Source organism: Saccostrea cucullata, unplaced genomic scaffold, assembly GCF_032062105.1.
Source record: "Saccostrea cucullata isolate Sc308-1 unplaced genomic scaffold, CSIRO_AGI_Scuc_v1 ctg4899, whole genome shotgun sequence".
In the NCBI taxonomy this organism is placed as follows: Eukaryota; Metazoa; Mollusca; class Bivalvia; order Ostreida; family Ostreidae; genus Saccostrea; species Saccostrea cuccullata.
The window spans coordinates 124,807-142,869 of record NW_026919220.1 but is presented as its reverse complement, the minus strand read 5'-3'; the positions used below and the strand labels follow the sequence as shown (position 1 = coordinate 142,869).

The 18,063-nt window shown below is 34.6% G+C and overlaps 1 protein-coding gene and 1 long non-coding RNA gene across 2 annotated transcripts; both read left to right on the top strand.

Annotated features, from left to right (window-relative positions):
- The first annotated feature begins 3,045 nt into the window (after positions 1-3,045).
- On the top strand, positions 3,046-11,578 carry LOC134282590 (uncharacterized). The gene is made up of 3 exons (XR_009995317.1): positions 3,046-3,113; positions 9,189-9,253; positions 11,520-11,578. It is a non-coding gene; the product is annotated as an uncharacterized LOC134282590 (long non-coding RNA).
- A 1,388-nt stretch (positions 11,579-12,966) lies between these two features.
- LOC134282641 (zinc finger protein 43-like) lies at positions 12,967-15,412 on the top strand. Its single transcript, XM_062765042.1, has one exon. The coding sequence runs from the start codon at positions 13,129-13,131 to the stop codon at positions 14,692-14,694; it is 1,566 nt and encodes a 521-aa protein (XP_062621026.1). The 5' UTR covers positions 12,967-13,128; the 3' UTR covers positions 14,695-15,412.
- Positions 15,413-18,063: the final 2,651 nt, after the last annotated feature.

Sequence of the window (18,063 nt, the reverse complement as noted above, 5' to 3'; positions counted from 1 at the left end):
CAAAGTCGAGAGGGAGACGACGGCTCCTAAAAAATGTGTACCTTTCCAATTATATAGAATCATCCGTTCAAATTAAAAACAATTAAGTTGCAGTGGTGATATCCCCGATTCTTTAAATAACGAAACTATAATGGACATCACAAGGGTAGAATTCAACATTAGTTTATGTACATGTGCAATTACAATAACTTTCAAAATTACTATCGACCAGAGAAACCATGTATACTTGAGCATACAGGTATACGCAGCGCTTTTAATTCATTCTTCAAAGAATAGAATCAGACATTTTATCTTTAAATACTCGTACATGTTCAAGAAAAACTTTATATTTGTGTCCAGAAATATTCTTACGATTTATGCAAATAACAAATTCTTGATTTTAAACTGATTAAATCGATGACCAGCTTCGATTTAGATAACTCTGGGACTTGCGTAAAAATCAAAGAGCGGTAATGTTGACATCCGAAATGTATATAGGTCAATGCATGTATGATCAATAAACAGGTTGCACAACTGCTAACAAAGCAGTCAAGGTCCGATGAAAATTCACGATGCATGAGAAAAATAACAGTGAATTATTTTAAGCTTGATTATTTTTTTTTATATAAATAATGCAACATTGAGTATCATTCGAATGAGAGATGACAAGTATTTTTCCTATCTCCCGTCTTGTAATTCAAACTTAATACAAGGAAAAAGCTGTCTCTGAATAATCTGTATGACATCCAGATAGAGAACACGTTAAAAACTTTTTATTTACATCCACTGAATATTTTCTTCTTTATTTCTTAATAAAGCCCATTGCATAAACTACATTAGGCATATCACCTGTACAGATTTCTTGATCAGTGGCCGTTCCATCAATGAAACGTACAAAGATGTTCGCATTATTAACACAATAATTAATATTTTTAATCCTATTTAAAATGATAATTTAAACAGATATAAATATAAACAATAAAGTGTCTTTCTTTGTTTGTTGTTACTAAAATGAACGGTCGCAGCTATTGCTTACGCGGGTTATGTATTTTTTCTGCAACAGCTGCTTTCGTTCATTCCATTTTATTGTTTAAATTTCATCAAAGTTTAACATTCAGTTTAGTTAAGTACATTATTCTTATCTAGTTTATTTCAGTTCCGCTGAAGACGGAAGACCTTAATAATCCTAATCTTCAGAAACGGAAGACCTTAATTTCCAGAATGTGTCTTAAGGGTGACAAGGGTCTCTGGTTCCCGTTAGGGTGCGGTGCCCAACTGGATATAAAGTGGAAATACTTTGTTACTCTGATTTACCTGTAGGTATAAAGTGACCAAAGTAAGCTTAAGAAAGCTAAGTGTATAGTTATGATCATGATAAGCAATGTGCCTCTTTCAAATTTGCGAATTTCATGGCCTTATGCGATAGTTAGGTATCCGTCTTCCGTCCGTCTGTCTATCAATTCGTTTCTCTGTGAACAGTTTATTTTTTCAAACGCCTCCTACAATTTTGGTCCAATTTCAATATTACGTGGTACATAAGTAGACTAAACAAAGATACATAAACAATTGCTTTGTTTTTGTTTTCAATAGAACGGTATTTCCATCTAACTAAAAATAGAAAATTCTGTAATTTTTTTTAAACGTTAATTCTCGTACAGTTCTTATTTTGTCTTTATTCAATATAACTTGGCACACAAATAGCCTATTTACAACTAGATGCAGAATTTCATTATTGCTGTCTGTTGCAAAGTTTCAGATATAAGTGCTACTTTTTCAAATCTTCATGGCAATGAGTTTTGATACCAATATAACAAAGATCCGTGTTCGGGGATGGGTCACCGTTTTCGGGGGGGGGGGGGGCGTTCCAAGGTCACATTTACTCGGTTTAATGTAAACATTTGAAACCTCTGCAAATTCCGAGATCCGCACATGCCTATGATGGACCTAAATGTGAAAACCCTATTTCGTTTGGGTTGGAGGGGGGGGGGGTAGGCTGAAGATCCACTCTTGCAATGATATCATTGCATAGGCGTCGGAAGCAAATTGAAAGGGGAGGGACTAAAAGAACGAAAAAATGTACAATGTAAGCCCTAATTTTCAATGCTTATATTATGTTAATCTTTGAAGAAGACCCCCCCCCGGTTCCGACGCCTATATGCATTGTCTGACTGTAAAGAGGTATTAATTAGTTCCTATTAGTTTTACAAGTTTCCGGATAAACAAGGATCAACTGTAATATCTATTCAATATTCATGTTCATGTTATATTTATAAACAATGTATAATTACATTTAATAATATAATTATACCATGCACATAAAATATTCATACACATGTTATATTTTACAGTCTATGGCTACAAGAAGCTATACTATGCATATACTTTCTACAACAAAGCAACGCGCAGACTGTATATCGACTCTGCATGCAGTTCAATTGTCTCATTCAATGTATTTATGACAGATTAACTTTATTACATTTATTTTGCCTTAAAGATAACCTATATCGTAGCTGGAAAAGATGAATACATGATTTGTGTGTGTGTGTGTGTGAGGGTGTGTGTGAGGGTGTGTGTGTGTGTGTGTGTGTGGGTGTGTGGGTGTGTGTGTGTGGGTGAGTGTGTGTGTGTGTGTGTGGGTGTGTGTGAGGGTGTGTGTGTGTGTGTGTGTTTGTGTTAATTGATTGATAGATTGCAAATTAAATTTGCTTACTTAAAATCAGAAAAATTGTTAAAAAGACCTTTCGATTATGCCAACAAGATCCAATATCGCAAAAACATGCAATTTTCTTTTCTATACATATGCATTTAACCAAGGAATTTTTAAGTATTTTTTAAATAATGTTTTATTTTTTTTTTAATTTATGTTTTAAAACTAAAAATACATATTCTTGCAAACAATTTCTTACAGAACCTTTAATTTTTTGTTTAGATTTTCAATCATTTAAACCTTTTTGGTCTTCCGTGTAGTTTTAGCTTCTATGAAGCGTACCCCAGTAGGCCTCGATGTTTGTGTTCTGTACAGGTTATATTTATATCGGGATCGACATTTCGGTTTGTTTATATGCACCAAAATTGCCGCGAATCGGACGACTTGCCATAGATCATGATTGATTCAACTCCAGTGCATCTAGCAGGTAACTTTTCCATGTAATAATAATCTTATTTTCCTTGAACAAACATGTTCCTGAAATCAACATATGAAAACAATTATAAAAATTGTTAAGAAGGATTGGGAAAATGTTTACCTCGAACACGTGTAGTCTAAAGAGTTATCCGCCTTTGCCCAGTGCTTTGACCAAAATTAATCGTGACAATAAGGTATGTCATTCGTGAAATTTGTTAAATCAAGGATTTTTTGGGAAGTTTATTTTGGATAAGTAATCATATAGTGTAACTCGAAATCGCAGAGAAAATAAGGAATCAATGTGCATCAATTCTGCTGATGTATCATCATGTATGGTACATTTTTATGTTGACCTTTTTACACTTAAAATTTTATCTCTTTGGTTAACATGGCTAATTACTTTAACCTTTATTATATTTTATTAAATGTGACCATGGCAATAAATGTAATCTTATTTTAGGTAAAATAGTTTGAATGATATTGAATAAATTAAAAACAATGTTTAAAAGTTCTCTGGGAAATGAACTTTTAGTTGGTCACGTGATCAAATCCTGTGAAGCCTGAAGGGTTTTTCAGTAGATTTGATCACATGACCAACTAAAAGTTCATTTCCCGGTGAACTTTTTAACATTGCTGTTTAATACTTATACAAGTTGCTGTCCTTTAAAAAAGGACTGCAATACGTGGACCATATGCATGTTTTTTCTCTAACTGAAATTAATCAGTTAAGAGAATTTCTAGGTGTAGGGAATATTCATGTAGGTTTGTTCACTTTTTCTACAATGATCTGCCTACTTATAACTGGTTGTAGCCTCAGAGCAAAATTTTGAAATTTTATCTCTGATTAGCGACCTTTAGTTTTGTCAGTTTAAAAAATCGGGTTATTCTGCTATGTGTAACTCATACTGACTTGGACTGTTCTGGATTAATACGGAAAAAATTTATCATGAAAAATAGAGATCTGATGGTTTACTAGAAGCACAGCTCTGTAGTACGCAGATTTTTAGATTTATTTGTTGGAGCCCCCCCCCCCAAACACACACACATTAAAAGCTGTTGCTACAGACCTTTATCAAACGATATTTTGTTTGCTGAAACACTAAATTATTTTGCAAGCCTTGATGCACGAAACTTATGCCGGCGAAAACTTGCTCTATCTTTTAAAAGCTAGTTTATCTCTATTCGTTGAATGACGTTTTTCATTCAGATTTTTAAGTTACTGTATAACTTCTTAAGGTACCCATTTTACAAATGGGTAAAAAATGGGTCATCAGGGGCTACAACTCATTTAAGGAAGATAACTCTTGATGAAAACTAAACTCTAAGGAAAATCAAAGAAATTGGTATCTATAAGAAGTTTATTCCATAATAATGACACACAAATTACTTTTATATTGTAATCTTTACATAAAATTAAAGAATAATACATAACAAAACATAGTAAGAGTGTTCTTTAAAGAAAAAAAATTAACAGGTGACAAAGTGGTCATTTTGTAAATATAAAAATATAAAATATGTTCATAATGTCATTTGCAACATGCTTTTACCATGTAGACTTGCTCAAGTCTCTATGTTTTTATTGGTTATTTTTTATAAATAGTTTTAAAAATTCTGTGTTCTTATTTGTATTGCTGTCTTCTGCTCTCTGTCATAGTAAAATATATCAAACATAGATGTTTGACATTATCAAAAAGTATGAAAGAGAGCACTAAAACAGAAGAGTCTTCAGTGCTCCAAGTTGCGACTAAAACGGTCGCATTTGCGACCGAAAAGTTGGTTTTGCGACTAGAAATTAAAACTAAGTCGCATTTTTGCGACTGAGAAAATTTTGGCTGGCAACGTCCATCTTTTTAGCTCACCTGAGCCGAAGGCTCAAGTACTTTTCTGATCACATTTTGTCCGTCGTCCGTCTGTCCGTCTGTCTGTCTGTCTGTCTGTCCGTCCGTCTGTAAACTTTTCACATTTTCGACTTCTTCTCAAGAACCACTGGGCCAAGTTTGACCAAACTTGGTACAAAGCATCCTTGGGTAAAGGGGATTTTAAATTGTAAAAATTAAGGGACATATCCCCTCGCAAGGGGAGATAATGAAGAAAAGACAAAAATAGGGTTGGGTCATTAAAAAATCTTCTTCTCAAGAACCACTGGGCCAGTAAAGCTGAAACTTATGTGGAAGCATCCTGGGGTAGTGTAGATTCTAAATTGTTCAAATCATGACCCCCAGGGTAGGGCGGGGCCACAATGGGGAATAAAAGTTTTACATATAAATATAAAGGAAAAATCTTTGAAAATCTTCTTCTCAAGAACCACTGAGCCAGTAAAGCTGAAACTTATGTGGAAGCATCCTGGTATAGTGTAGATTCTAAATTGTTCACAACATGTCCCCTGGGGGTAGGGTGGGGCTACAATGGGGAATCAAAGTTTTACATTGAAATATAAAGGAAAAATCTTTGAAAATCTTCTTCTCAAGAACCACTGGGCCAGAAAAGCTGAAACTTATGTGGAAGCATCTTAGGATAGTGTAGATTCTAAAATGTGCAAATTATGACCCACGGGGGTTGGGCGGGGCCACAATAGGGAATCCAAGTTTTACATAGAAATATACAGAATAAATCTTTGAAAATCTTCTTCTCAAGAACCACTGAGCCAGTAAAGCTGAAACTTGTGTGGAAGCATGCTGGAGTAGTGTACATTCTAAATTGTTCACATCATGACCCCCGGGGGTAGGGGGGGCCACAATGGGAAATCAATGTTTTACATAGAAATATATAGGAAAAATCTTTGAAAATCTTTTTCTCAAGAACCACTGAGCCAGAAATGCTGAAACTTATGTGGAAGCATGCTGTTTTAGTGTAGATTCTAAATTGTTCAAATCATGACCCCCGGGGGTAGGGTGGGGCCACAATAGGGAATCCAAGTTTTACATAGAAATATACAGAATAAATCTTTGAAAATCTCCTTCTCAAGAACTACTGGGTTAGAAAAGCTGAAACTTATGTGGAAGCATCCTGAAGTAGTGTAGATTCTAAATTGTTCAAATCATGACCCCGGGGGTTGGGCGGGGCCACAATAAGGAATCAATGTTTTACATAGAAACATATAGAAAAATCTTTGAAAATTTTCTTCTCAAGAACCATTGGGCCAGAAAAACTGAAACTTATGTGGAAGCATACTGGGATAGTGTAGAATTCAAATTGTTTAAATTATGATCATTGGGGTAGGGTGGGGTCACAATATGTATTACAAGGGGGAAATCTGGTAAAGAACGGAATGGCCAAAGCTTCTCAGGTGAGCGATGAGGCCCATGGGCCTCTTGTTATGATAGGGATCGACATTTATGTTTTCAAGATTCTCTATCAACACAACGTTTGAAGATAAATACTTTAACACACTTGACAAAGCGCTGTATGGAATTAGATCACTTAATGTTATGACAGCATGCTGTAATAGTTAAGTTAGATAGAACCAGAAATGTATATACATGTACATAATGTTTCTGAGAGAATGGCATCCAAACATCGTAAACTTTCTTGAGTTTCTCTGAATTTGTAATTAGAGCATTTGGTCAATGGCTTGCATATCACAATTAAGTGTTTTGGCGGCACTGATAAGGACTGAGTTTAGGTTTAGATAGTCACGTAGTAGTAAGTAAACATGTAGGCCTAAACATGATAAAACAATTGGCAAAGTCCTGTCTTAACAATTGTCAAAGTTTTATTATATTTTGATGAAACTCTTCTGTGTACATGTTCTTCTGTGTACATGTTCTATACAAAGGGTGGTTGTATTAAAAAAAAAATATCCTTCAACTATCAAAAGATTTCTAGTCACAGTAATTAATAATCTTTGATTTAAATAAAAACATTACACATGTGGAAGTTAGTTCATTGTTTTAATAGTGTTATTTTTATGTTTTAATCATGGCGAGTGAAAATATTTTTTATTGCGACCAGAATTTCTGAAATGGCAACCAAAAAAAAAATTTAGGTCGCCATTTAGCGACCTAAAAGTAAGTGCGACTTGGAGCACTGATAGGGATGCTTCACAAATCCAGACAAATTGAATGGGGAAACAAAGCGTCCAGATAAATGAGGCTCCACTGTACAGATTTAAAAGCCTTTTAGTGACCAGGAATATTTGAGTAATGGCGAAAACGATCTCCATTCCAGGAAGAAGAATCAGAGATTTAAATGAAAATCAATTTCTATGAATAGAAAGACTTTGCAGTAGGCATAACTTTTTAGTTCACCTGAGCTGAAGGCTCAAGTGAGTTTTTCTGATCAAAATTTGTCCGTCGTCGTCGTTGTTGTTGTCGTTGTAAACTTTTCACATTTTCATCTTCTTCTCAAGAACCACTGGGCCAATTTCAACCAAACTTGCCACAAATTGTCCCTGTGTAAAGGGGATTCAAGTGTGTTCAAATGAAGGGCCATGCCCTTTTCCATGGGAAGATAACCATGAATTAGAGAAAAATTAATGGCATTTCAAAAAATCTTCTTCTCAAGAACCACTGTGCCAGGAAAGATGAAACTCATATGGAATCATCCTCAGGTAGTGTAGATTCAAGTTTGTTCAAGTCATGACCCCAGGGGGTAGGGCGGGGCCAAAATGGCTTATCAAAGTTTTACATAGGAATATATAGGAAACATCTTTAAAAATCTTCTTCTCAAGAACCACTGGGCCAGGAAAGATGAAACTAATGTGGAATCATCCTCAGGTAGTGTAGATTCAAGTTTGTTAAAGTCATGACCCCTGGGGAAAGGGTGGGGCCAAAATGGCCGACCAAAGTTTTACATAGGAATATATAGGGAAACCTTTTTAAATCTTCTTTTCAAGTATTTCAAAGCCATGATTAGTAATATTTATATGGAATCATCTTCAGGTAATGTAGATTCTAGTTTGATGAAATTATGATCCCCTGGGGAGGGGGGTAAATTTTACCCCCCCCCCCCAACTTTAGTTAACTTTCAGTTCTGATCTGATATGTGTTTTTTTCCTAGCTGATGTGCTCAGGTGAGCGCTGTGGCCCCTGGGCCTCTTGTTTATTCTGGATTCATAGCCAAGTTTTTATTTGTCTCAACTTGCCGTATTAGCATGATTAAAGAAAATTTTGTTTTCTGTGTCTCTGACTCTGTGATACCTTGACCTACTGTATAATCTTCCTTGTCAAAAAGAATGCTTCCCAATTTTAGCAAAAAGTCTTCTTGATATTTTCAAAATATTTTTTAAATCAATGCATGAACTGACCTTTGTTGGTTTTCTCCCTCTTCAAAAACACTTATATCTTATATCTTGACCTACTGTATAATCTTCCTTGTCAAAAGTATACATGTACTTTTCAATCATTCTACTGAAAATCAAAATCTGCATTGATGTGAAAATCAGGTAAATAAAGTCAAAATCAGGTAAATACACTTTGGGGTAAACAATTTTTTGGAGCTCTGTAAGATATATTGAAATTTGGTGGCATGATTGCAAATCTTCTTCTCAAGAACCATTGGGTCAGGAAATATGAAACTAAAGTGGAAGCATCAAATAGTGTAGATTTAAATTTGTTCAAATCATGACCCTTGGGGGTAGGACAGGGCTACAATAGTCAATCAAAGTTTTATGCGGGAATATATAGAAAAAACTCTTTAAAAATCTTTTTTCTGAACAACACACTGCCATAATTAGTCAAAATTTTATGGAATCATCCCAAGGTAGTGTAGATTTAACTTCAAATCATGACCCCTAGGGGTAGGGTGGGGCAACAATGGGGTATCACAGTTTTAAATAGGATTATATAGGACAAATCTTCTTCTCAAGAACAAGTTAAACAACAAAGCATAATGATTATGGGTTGATGAAGGGTTGAAACTCTATTGGAAATATTAGAGGTAAATTAATTCTAAAGAATCTGAAGGACTGAAGCTCTATAGTAATCACATGATCCATCTACATAAATGATTTTGATTATTTTCCTTATATAATATTTAGATACTAAGAACCTTTAAATGGAAATAATAGAGTTTTACCATATTCTGTTTTTGGTAATGTTGTTGAACTCCCAGACTTTATAATACAGACTCCATGTTTTAATTGTAGGAAAGAAGCGGGCATTGGGGGATTCTGACGCTATGGAAGAAAATCAACAGAAGGAAATAGTGGAGGTAAATTAATTCAAAAGATTCTGAAGGGTTGAAGCTCTATAGATAGTTTTCAATTGACCTAAATTTAACGAGAGTTACTTCCCATTGGCTGCCATACTGGAGGTCCTTTTGCTTATATTCTTTCATTGTTCAACCAATTCTAAATTTTTATATTGTCGATTTTGAATTAGGAATCAATATTTTTCTGAAGAAAAAATAAATTTTTAAATGCCTCATTTATTTAAAAAAAATTATTTGATAAAGATTTTCCAATAAATATTTCTGCTTTATTTTCTTAAACTTGGTAAGGCCAAAATAAAAATTACTTTTGTTTCCCCTAACGCGACCCATCTAATGAAATCGCGCGGACTGAAAAGATTTTTCAAATAAGATGATTTAAAAATTGTTTTTATTGTCAACCAAGTTTTATAAAATACAATTCTATCAAAATCAGATTTTAAGAGAATGGCAAACATTGTTCTACCGTGATTTTCAAGTATTTGTTGGAAATAAAATGGCGAGAATTAGTTCTTCATAAAACAACGGCGACGCCTCAATCTTGTGCCTTTAGTTAACAAGAATTCTTCACTCTTGAAACAATTTGAAAATAAAATTTACAATGACTAATTTAGAGTGTTTCGGTGTCTTGGCGTCTCCATGTGAATAAATAAATTTTCGAAAGGGAGGGTAAACAAGGAACAAACAATTCTGTCTGTTGAATTCAGATGAGGGTACCACCTATTGAACACAACATTCAATTTCACTTCATTTTATTCAATTTGAGTTTTGATCTAATTACCAATTCATCTATGTTCCTGTGTTTACTAAATGCCATTATGGAATCATAGGATACAATCAATGTAAATATGTCTCAATATTCGGTTTGTTTCATTTAAATATTGTTGTTTACATACTCTTTCCAAAAGTTTTGAAATCATTTCAATTCAGCTTCCTTCGACGTCCGGTGTATTTTTCTTTAATTAGGCCCTTGAAGATTGGCTGTTTCTTTGCTTATAACCCCTTCGAAATTTGTTGGGACTACATTTGAACACTTCCCCATATGCATTGCTCCAAATTTAGACGTACTACGCTCTTTTTTTTTTGCCATTAAGCAGTGGGGGATCTTTTTTTCAGCCAGCATCTTTTGCGACACTGGACACTTATGGTCCCTTAATTTTGAGGGACCGTTTTCAACCTTCCTCATTGGTATTTTAACCCGCGACTTAAAATTAGCCATTTACGTCTTAACTCCAAAGCAAAATGCTCTTGAATCACTGCAAATCTCACAGCCCTCAAAAAGGTACATTGATTGTATATAAGCACTGGAGGCTGATTAAAGGTTTGAAAAAATATACTCTGATGTCCAGTCTTTGTGTAGTTGAGAATCTTGTCTCTTTTATTCGACTTATATAAAAGTACTATGGCGTGAGATATTTCACAGGTTCAACTAAATTACAGTTGTGAATTAATCATGAATTTTGCTTTTAAAAGGCATATGCATGATACTAGTACTTAGCATTTTGTTCACAAATTAATTTGTTTTGTACATTTCTTGTTTATAAATGTAACTTTCCATTAAATTTTACAATGAATTTCAAAGCTGCTATCAGAAAATAAAATTGTTTGCCTACCTACCGGCCCAACTTGAGAATTTAGGGTCGGGTTAGGGGAAACAAAGATATTTTTAATTCCGGCCTAAGACAAAGAGGAAAACTCACTGAGTCAATATGGCGATTAACGGGAGGTAACTTTTGCTAAATTTAAGCCCATGGAAAACTATCTATAGGAAATGTTGGAGGTAAATTGATTCTAAAAATTCTGAAGGGTTGAAGCTCTAATCAGTAAGTAATCACATGATCCATCTATATAAATGATCTTGATACTTTTCCTTAGCCTTCAGATTTCATATAAAAAATCTGGTTAAATAGACAATCAAAAGTAACATAAACTGGTATTAATTGTAACGGGGACTGTTACAGATATTCCACAAACGCTCTTAAAAACCCCATTAGTGCTTTTTTTCCTGAAGACTTTTCATATGCTCAGGAGGAGGATTTCATAAAAAAATTAAATAAAAGCTACAATGAATCAACTATAATTATGTCGTATACAATATTGCATGCACGTATGTGCAAATATTGTGCAATGGGGGCATGCATATGAAAGATTATCATGGCATGTTCTTACCATGTCTAGATATGCAGAGGATCAATACTGTAAATCTGGAAATTTTTGTGTTGATTTTATTTTGTTAATCTGGATCAAATTACTGTTGATTAATTTTTAGGTTTCAAAATTTTGTGAATGACCACTACGTGTGTGCTTGAGATCTTGCCATTGTGACCATGTCATCTTGTCTATATATTACTAATATACCCTTATATTATGAGTTTCAATGCATTTCATCCAAAAATTTAAAAGGTACGGCTATATCTATTATTTTGGTCATTTCATGTGTTGCACCTGTGCACACTTTCAAGCACATGCATGCAAAATGACGTTCGTTCCACAAATCTACATAACATGCCTTCTGACCCTAAAAAGGTTTTACCTGAATCGAAGGTGTTTACGGTAACAGTTATGAAAATTAATAAATACACTATCATCCATGTACCTTAATACACTCGCACATTCAATTATTTTAGAACACAAACTTTTCTGATGTTAGTTATCATTAAGTAGATAACTAATTGATAAGATTAGATATTTGATTTATTTTAAGCACTGATGATAAAAGTTCTTACTGGAATAAACAGTCATTAATTTTGAATGAAAGACTTATTTGAGAAGAAGAATTCTGCCTTGCTGTATGTTCTAGGCAAGAGTGAGTGATTTAGGGTATTTGGCACCATTAAGCAAGAGCATCTTATACCAAACAAGTAGAACCACTCAAACCCTCTTCACTCTATAAGATATCACATAATCATATATCTCCAAGCATCACAGAAACTTTTGACTTTTCACACTCTTAAATTAACCAATTGCAATCAAGCATTCAAGACTGTGAATATAAATGAGATACTTTATGAATGAACACAGTAAATTCCAGAGGACTGTAATTCACCATGACGTAAAGATGCAAATAAGATGAAGATAATGTAATGATTATTAGTAGATTTGGACTTTAAAAATTCAAACATATATGACATTTATTAGAATAATTTATTCCCCCTGTGACAGTGCATACATGTATTTAAATATTTCAAATAACAAGAGGCTCAGAATCAATAAGATATTTTAGTTTTACATCTTGGGAACTTGGAATCTTTCAAGTGAACCATTAACTAGGTGAATGTGACCTATTTATTGAGTTGCACACTTTCATCAATATTTCTATTGCAGGATAATAGAAGGCTAAACATTGGATGCTTTTATTAGTTTACTCATTTAGGTCTTGCATTGTAATCCAAATAGTAGGTCAGGGTGTCCTACTTTTGGAATTGTATAACTATGCCTGAGTATATTTAAAAAAGAAATAAAGGGCTTAACACTTTTTCTGTTGATGCATCTGGGTATTTCAAATTGCGTTCGGTTAGGATAACCTACTTTTTGAACTTATTAATAATTGATCATGTTGATTTACCTAATATATATATATATAATATTTAGAAACTAAGAACCTTAAAATAGAAACAATAGGGTTTTACCTTATTCAGAAGACCAATTCTAGGCCATATGGCCTCTTGTTAAACAAGTACTTTGATATTGCATTTTGATCAACTTTACAGGGGGAAAAGACAACTTTTTCAACCATTATTTGGAATGATGCTGAAAAAAATATTCCTTTTAACAGTCAATCAAAGGATTTAGAAAGACACATCGATACCCATCAATGTAACATCTGCAGGAAAAATTTCAAACAGGCATTCAAACAGTCAGGTAACTTACAGGCACACATGAGGACACATACAGGTGATAAACCTTACAAATGTGATGTTTGTGGAAAGGCTTTTAGCCATTCAAGTGACTTAAAGAAACACATGAGGACACATACAGGTGATAAACCTTATAAATGTGATGTTTGTGGAAATGCATTCAAACAGTCAGGTTCCTTACAGAGACACATAAGGACACATTCAGGTGATAAACCTTATAAATGTAATGTTTGTGGAGATGCATTCAAACAGTCAGGTTCCTTACAGAGACACATGAGGACACATACAGGTGATAAACCTTATAAATGTGAAGTATGCGGAAAGGCATTCAAACAGTCAAAAGACTTAAAGAAACACACGAGGACACACACAGGTGACAAATCGTTTACATGTCCTGTGTGTGGAAAGACATGTAAGAGATCAAGTAACTTACAGACACACATGAGGGTACACAGCACTGAAGGTGATCTGAGTGGAAAGACATTTCAGCAGTCCAGATATTTTCAGAGACACAAAATAATACATACTGGTGAAAAACCTTATAAATGTGATGTGTGTGGAAAAACATTTAACCATTCAGGTAATTTTCAGAGACATAAGGGGTCACATAAAGATCGAACAGCCTTTATATGTGATGTATGTGGGAAAACATTAAATCGATCAGATTACTTGCAGACACACATGAGGACACATACTGGTGAAAAACCTTTTAAATGTGATGTATGTGGGAAGGCTTTTATTGACTGTCGTTATTTAAAACAACACATGATGGTACATACAGATGACAAACCTTATAAATGTGACTTATGTGGGAAGGCATTCAAAAGAAAATTTAACTTTAAGTCACACATTAGGATACATACAGATGACAAACCTTATAAATGTGATATTTGTGGAAAGGCTTTTAACCTTTCAAGTGACTTAAAGAAACACATGAGGACACACACAGGTGATAACCCTTATAAATGTGATGTTTGTGGAAATGCATTTAATCGCTCAAGTCACTTACAGAGACACATGAGGATACACACCGGTGATAAACCTTATATATGTGAAGTATGTGGAATGGCATTCAAACAGTCAGGTGACTTAAAAAAACACATGAGGACATATACAGGTGAAAAAACTTTTAAGTGCGATGTATGTAGCAAGGCTTTTACTGACTGCCGTTATTTAAAGCAACACATGATGATACATACAGGTGGTAAGCCTTATAAATGTGACTTATGTGGGAAGACATTCAACCGAAAATTTACCTTAAAGTCACACATGAGGATACACACAGGTGAAAAACCATATAAATGTGATGTTTGTAGAAAGGCTTTCAGCCAGTCAAGTGACTTAAACGAACACATGAGGACACATACAGGTGAAAAACCATATACATGTGATGTATGTGGAAAGGCATTCAAATGCTCAAGTCACTTACAGAGACACATGAGGATACACACAGGTGAAAACCCTTATAAATGTGAAGTATGCGGAAAGGCATTCAAACAGTCAGGTGGCTTAAAGAAACACAGGAGGACACATACAGGTTACAAACCTTATGCACATCCTGTGTGTAGACAGCCATGTGACCAATAAAGTAACATACAGTCACACATGAGGATACTCGGCAGTGAAGGTGATCTGTGTGGAAAGGCATGCAACATTTTGTAACATACAAAATCACATAAAAACACATCCAGATGATCATGTTGATAAACCTCATAAATGTGATGCGTGTGGAAAATCTTTTTAGGTAGATTAAAAAAGCACACCCAGATTCATACATGTACGGGTGATAAACTTCATAAATGTGATGTTTTTAGAAAAAGGCATATATCCGATTAGGAGACTTACAAAAACACTTAAACGCTTAAAGAGTCACATGAAGGAACACACAGGTGAAAAACCTTTTAAATGCAATGTACATGGAAAGACTTTTACCCGATTAGATAACTTACAGAAACACAAATGAATTCATTCTGTTCGAAAACTTGATTAATGCGATGATTGTGGGAAAGCCTTCAATCAATCAGGTCGCTTTCAGACACACTTAAAACTTTAGGATGCATACTGGTGAAAAGCCTTTTAAGTGTGATGTGTATTATGGGAAGGAATTCTCCGATTTCGGTTATTTAACGAGACACATGAGGACACATACAGATGATAATCCCTATAGATGTAGGGTTTGAGAGAAGCGTCAGACAAGTTAGAGACACTTGCAGGTACACACAGGGAAAAGAACTTTACAAATGTAAAGTATGCGGAAGGGCTTTCAAAAAGATTATATATATACGTGTAACTTAAAGAAACACGGGAAGACTCGTATAGATGATGAATTATACAATTGTAGAGTGTGTGTGGAAATGTATTTAACTTTTTTTCTGACAGAGACAAATTCAGACGCATATAAGAGATAATTAAAATAAAATGGGAATTATAAAGGCATACAGTAAACAAATTGCCTACAGAAATGGAAATGTTTTAATTTTAATACTATGATTAAGGAGTAAAAATTTTGTAAGAGTTTTTGAATGAACTTAAAATAAATATGTATAGAGTTTTCAGTATGTAGACAAAGATAGATTCTTTCAAAGATAGATTTATCTGTAAGCATATAGCCATATTTTATATCAATGTCGAAATGTTTTAAAAACTGTTAAGTGCACTGACAAACAGCATTCAATATTATTGTGATATTTTAAAGTATGGTGGTAAATATGCATGATCAACTTTAAAGTACACAAGCAAACAACGTTTCGCATTGAAAATACCAAAATACATACTAGTAATTTTATTTTATGTCTCAGACATTTTGAAACTGTAACATTGTTATGCATATATAAGCCCACCTAAGCCGGAGGCTCAAGTGAGCTTTTCTGATCACATTTTGTACGCCGTCTGTCTGTCCGTCTGTCTGTTAGCTTTTCACATTTTCGACTTCTTTTCAAGACCCACGGGACCATTTTCAACCAAAGTTGCCACAAACTGTCCTTGGGTGAAGGGGATTCAAATTTGCTAAATTGAAGGGCAACACCCTTTGCCAAGGGGATATAAATGAAAATTAGTGGAAAATTAATGGCATCTTTTAAAACTTTCCTCAAAAACCACTTGTTCAGGAAAGATGAAACTTATAAGGAAACATCCTCAGGTAGTGTTGATTCAAATTTGTTTAAATAATGATCTCTGGATTTAGGAAGGGGGAACAATGGCCGATCAAAATTTAACATGGAAGTAGCTAGTAAATTCATTAAAATGTTCTCAAGATTGATCATCCACCGGTCACGGTAGCCTAGTGGTAAAGCGTTTGCTTCGTGATCGGGAGGCCCGGGTTCGATTCTCGTTCGCGGCACCGCGTCATACCTAAGACGTAAACAAAGGTAGTGACTGTTCCTTCGCCAAGCGCTTGGCACTAGAAGTGAAAGTCACTGGTCTTTCGGATATGACCTTAAAAACGTAGGTCCCGTGTCACGGTAGGCGCTGGCACGATAAAGAACCCTCACTGCTCAATGGCCCTGAGTGCCGAGTATAGGTCTAAATTTGAAGCCCTTCACCGGCATACGGTGACGTCTCCATATGAGTGAAAAATTCTCAAGAGGGACGTTAAACAATATACAATCAATCAATCAATCAAGATTGATAATATATATATATATATAGAGGAATCCTCAGTAAGTGTACATTCAGGTTTGTTCAAATCATGACCCCTTTGGATAGATGGAGCGGCGCAACAACGGTCAAGGGAATATTTCAAGGACAGCAAAGGTATGATTAATATTTAGTTGGGAAGGGGGGGGTGGGGGGTGGGGGCGGTGAGCAGCAATGTTACTTCAAGTTTAAGAAGCAATAAAGCCGCAGGAATTCAAATAAATATGCAAGTATCCTTAGTTTGTGTAGATTCAAGTTTAATTAAATCATACCCTCTCCCATTTAAGAATGATTGGGACCACTTTTGTGAAGTTTCCAATAATAAACATATTTCTGCTTTTTTCCTAGCCACAATGCTCAGGTAAGCGATGTGGCCCAAGGGCCTCTTGTTTTACATTGATTTCTGACCAAGTGAATCAGAATCAAAATATTTAAAATTTGTGTTTTGTTTATGCTGATCTTCTTTTATGGGTAAATTTAATTTTACAGTCATATTTTTTATTTAGTTTGATGTTCTGTTTTTTAATTGAGCTTTTACAAATAAAACTGTAGAAGAGAGATATTGTTAGCTTAGCTGATCTGTTATTTAGTGAAGTTCCTAACATTAGTCAGTTCGTCTGTCTGTCCGTCCTCCTCTCTATATATGTTCACTTCTACACTGTTATATAGCCCAAGTCTAGCATAAAATATGAAGATAACGAACAATTTTCAAGCTCAATATCAATGTAAGCAATACAAACTGAGAGCAGGGCAAATATGGACAAAGACATCAGAGTTTGGATCAGGCGCCATGGAAGAGATAGCATCCCCTGCATAATGACAATGAAAAGGAAATCTGTTCGGGTAATCTCTATGAAGCAAAATACATTGTATCGTGATTAAAACTCCAGGCTATGTAAGGGCTGGAGGAGTACATATTACAGGAGATTGAATTAATATGGCGATCAAATATAACCGTTATTTCTTTAACAATTTGTGTTAAACTTTAAATGAGCTTTTCTGAACAGATTTTATCTGTTTGTTACTGCCTGTAGATTCGTCTGTCTGCGTGTAATTCAAGTTTGTGCCATTGAAGAGCCACGCCCTGTTGTTGAGAGGGATTATAATAAAAATCTGCTTGATTAAATCTGATAAAATCCGTGATAAGTATCAAAGCATCCTCAGGTATTGAAGATTCAAGTTTGTTCACATCAGGATCATAATGATGAGGGTGGTGTTGGGCTTAAATAGGAAACCGATATCTTTGCATGGTAGTATTAAAGCGAAGTTCAACGTATTATGGTAAAAACAGCAAAGCCATGGTTAGTCATATAATAGGTT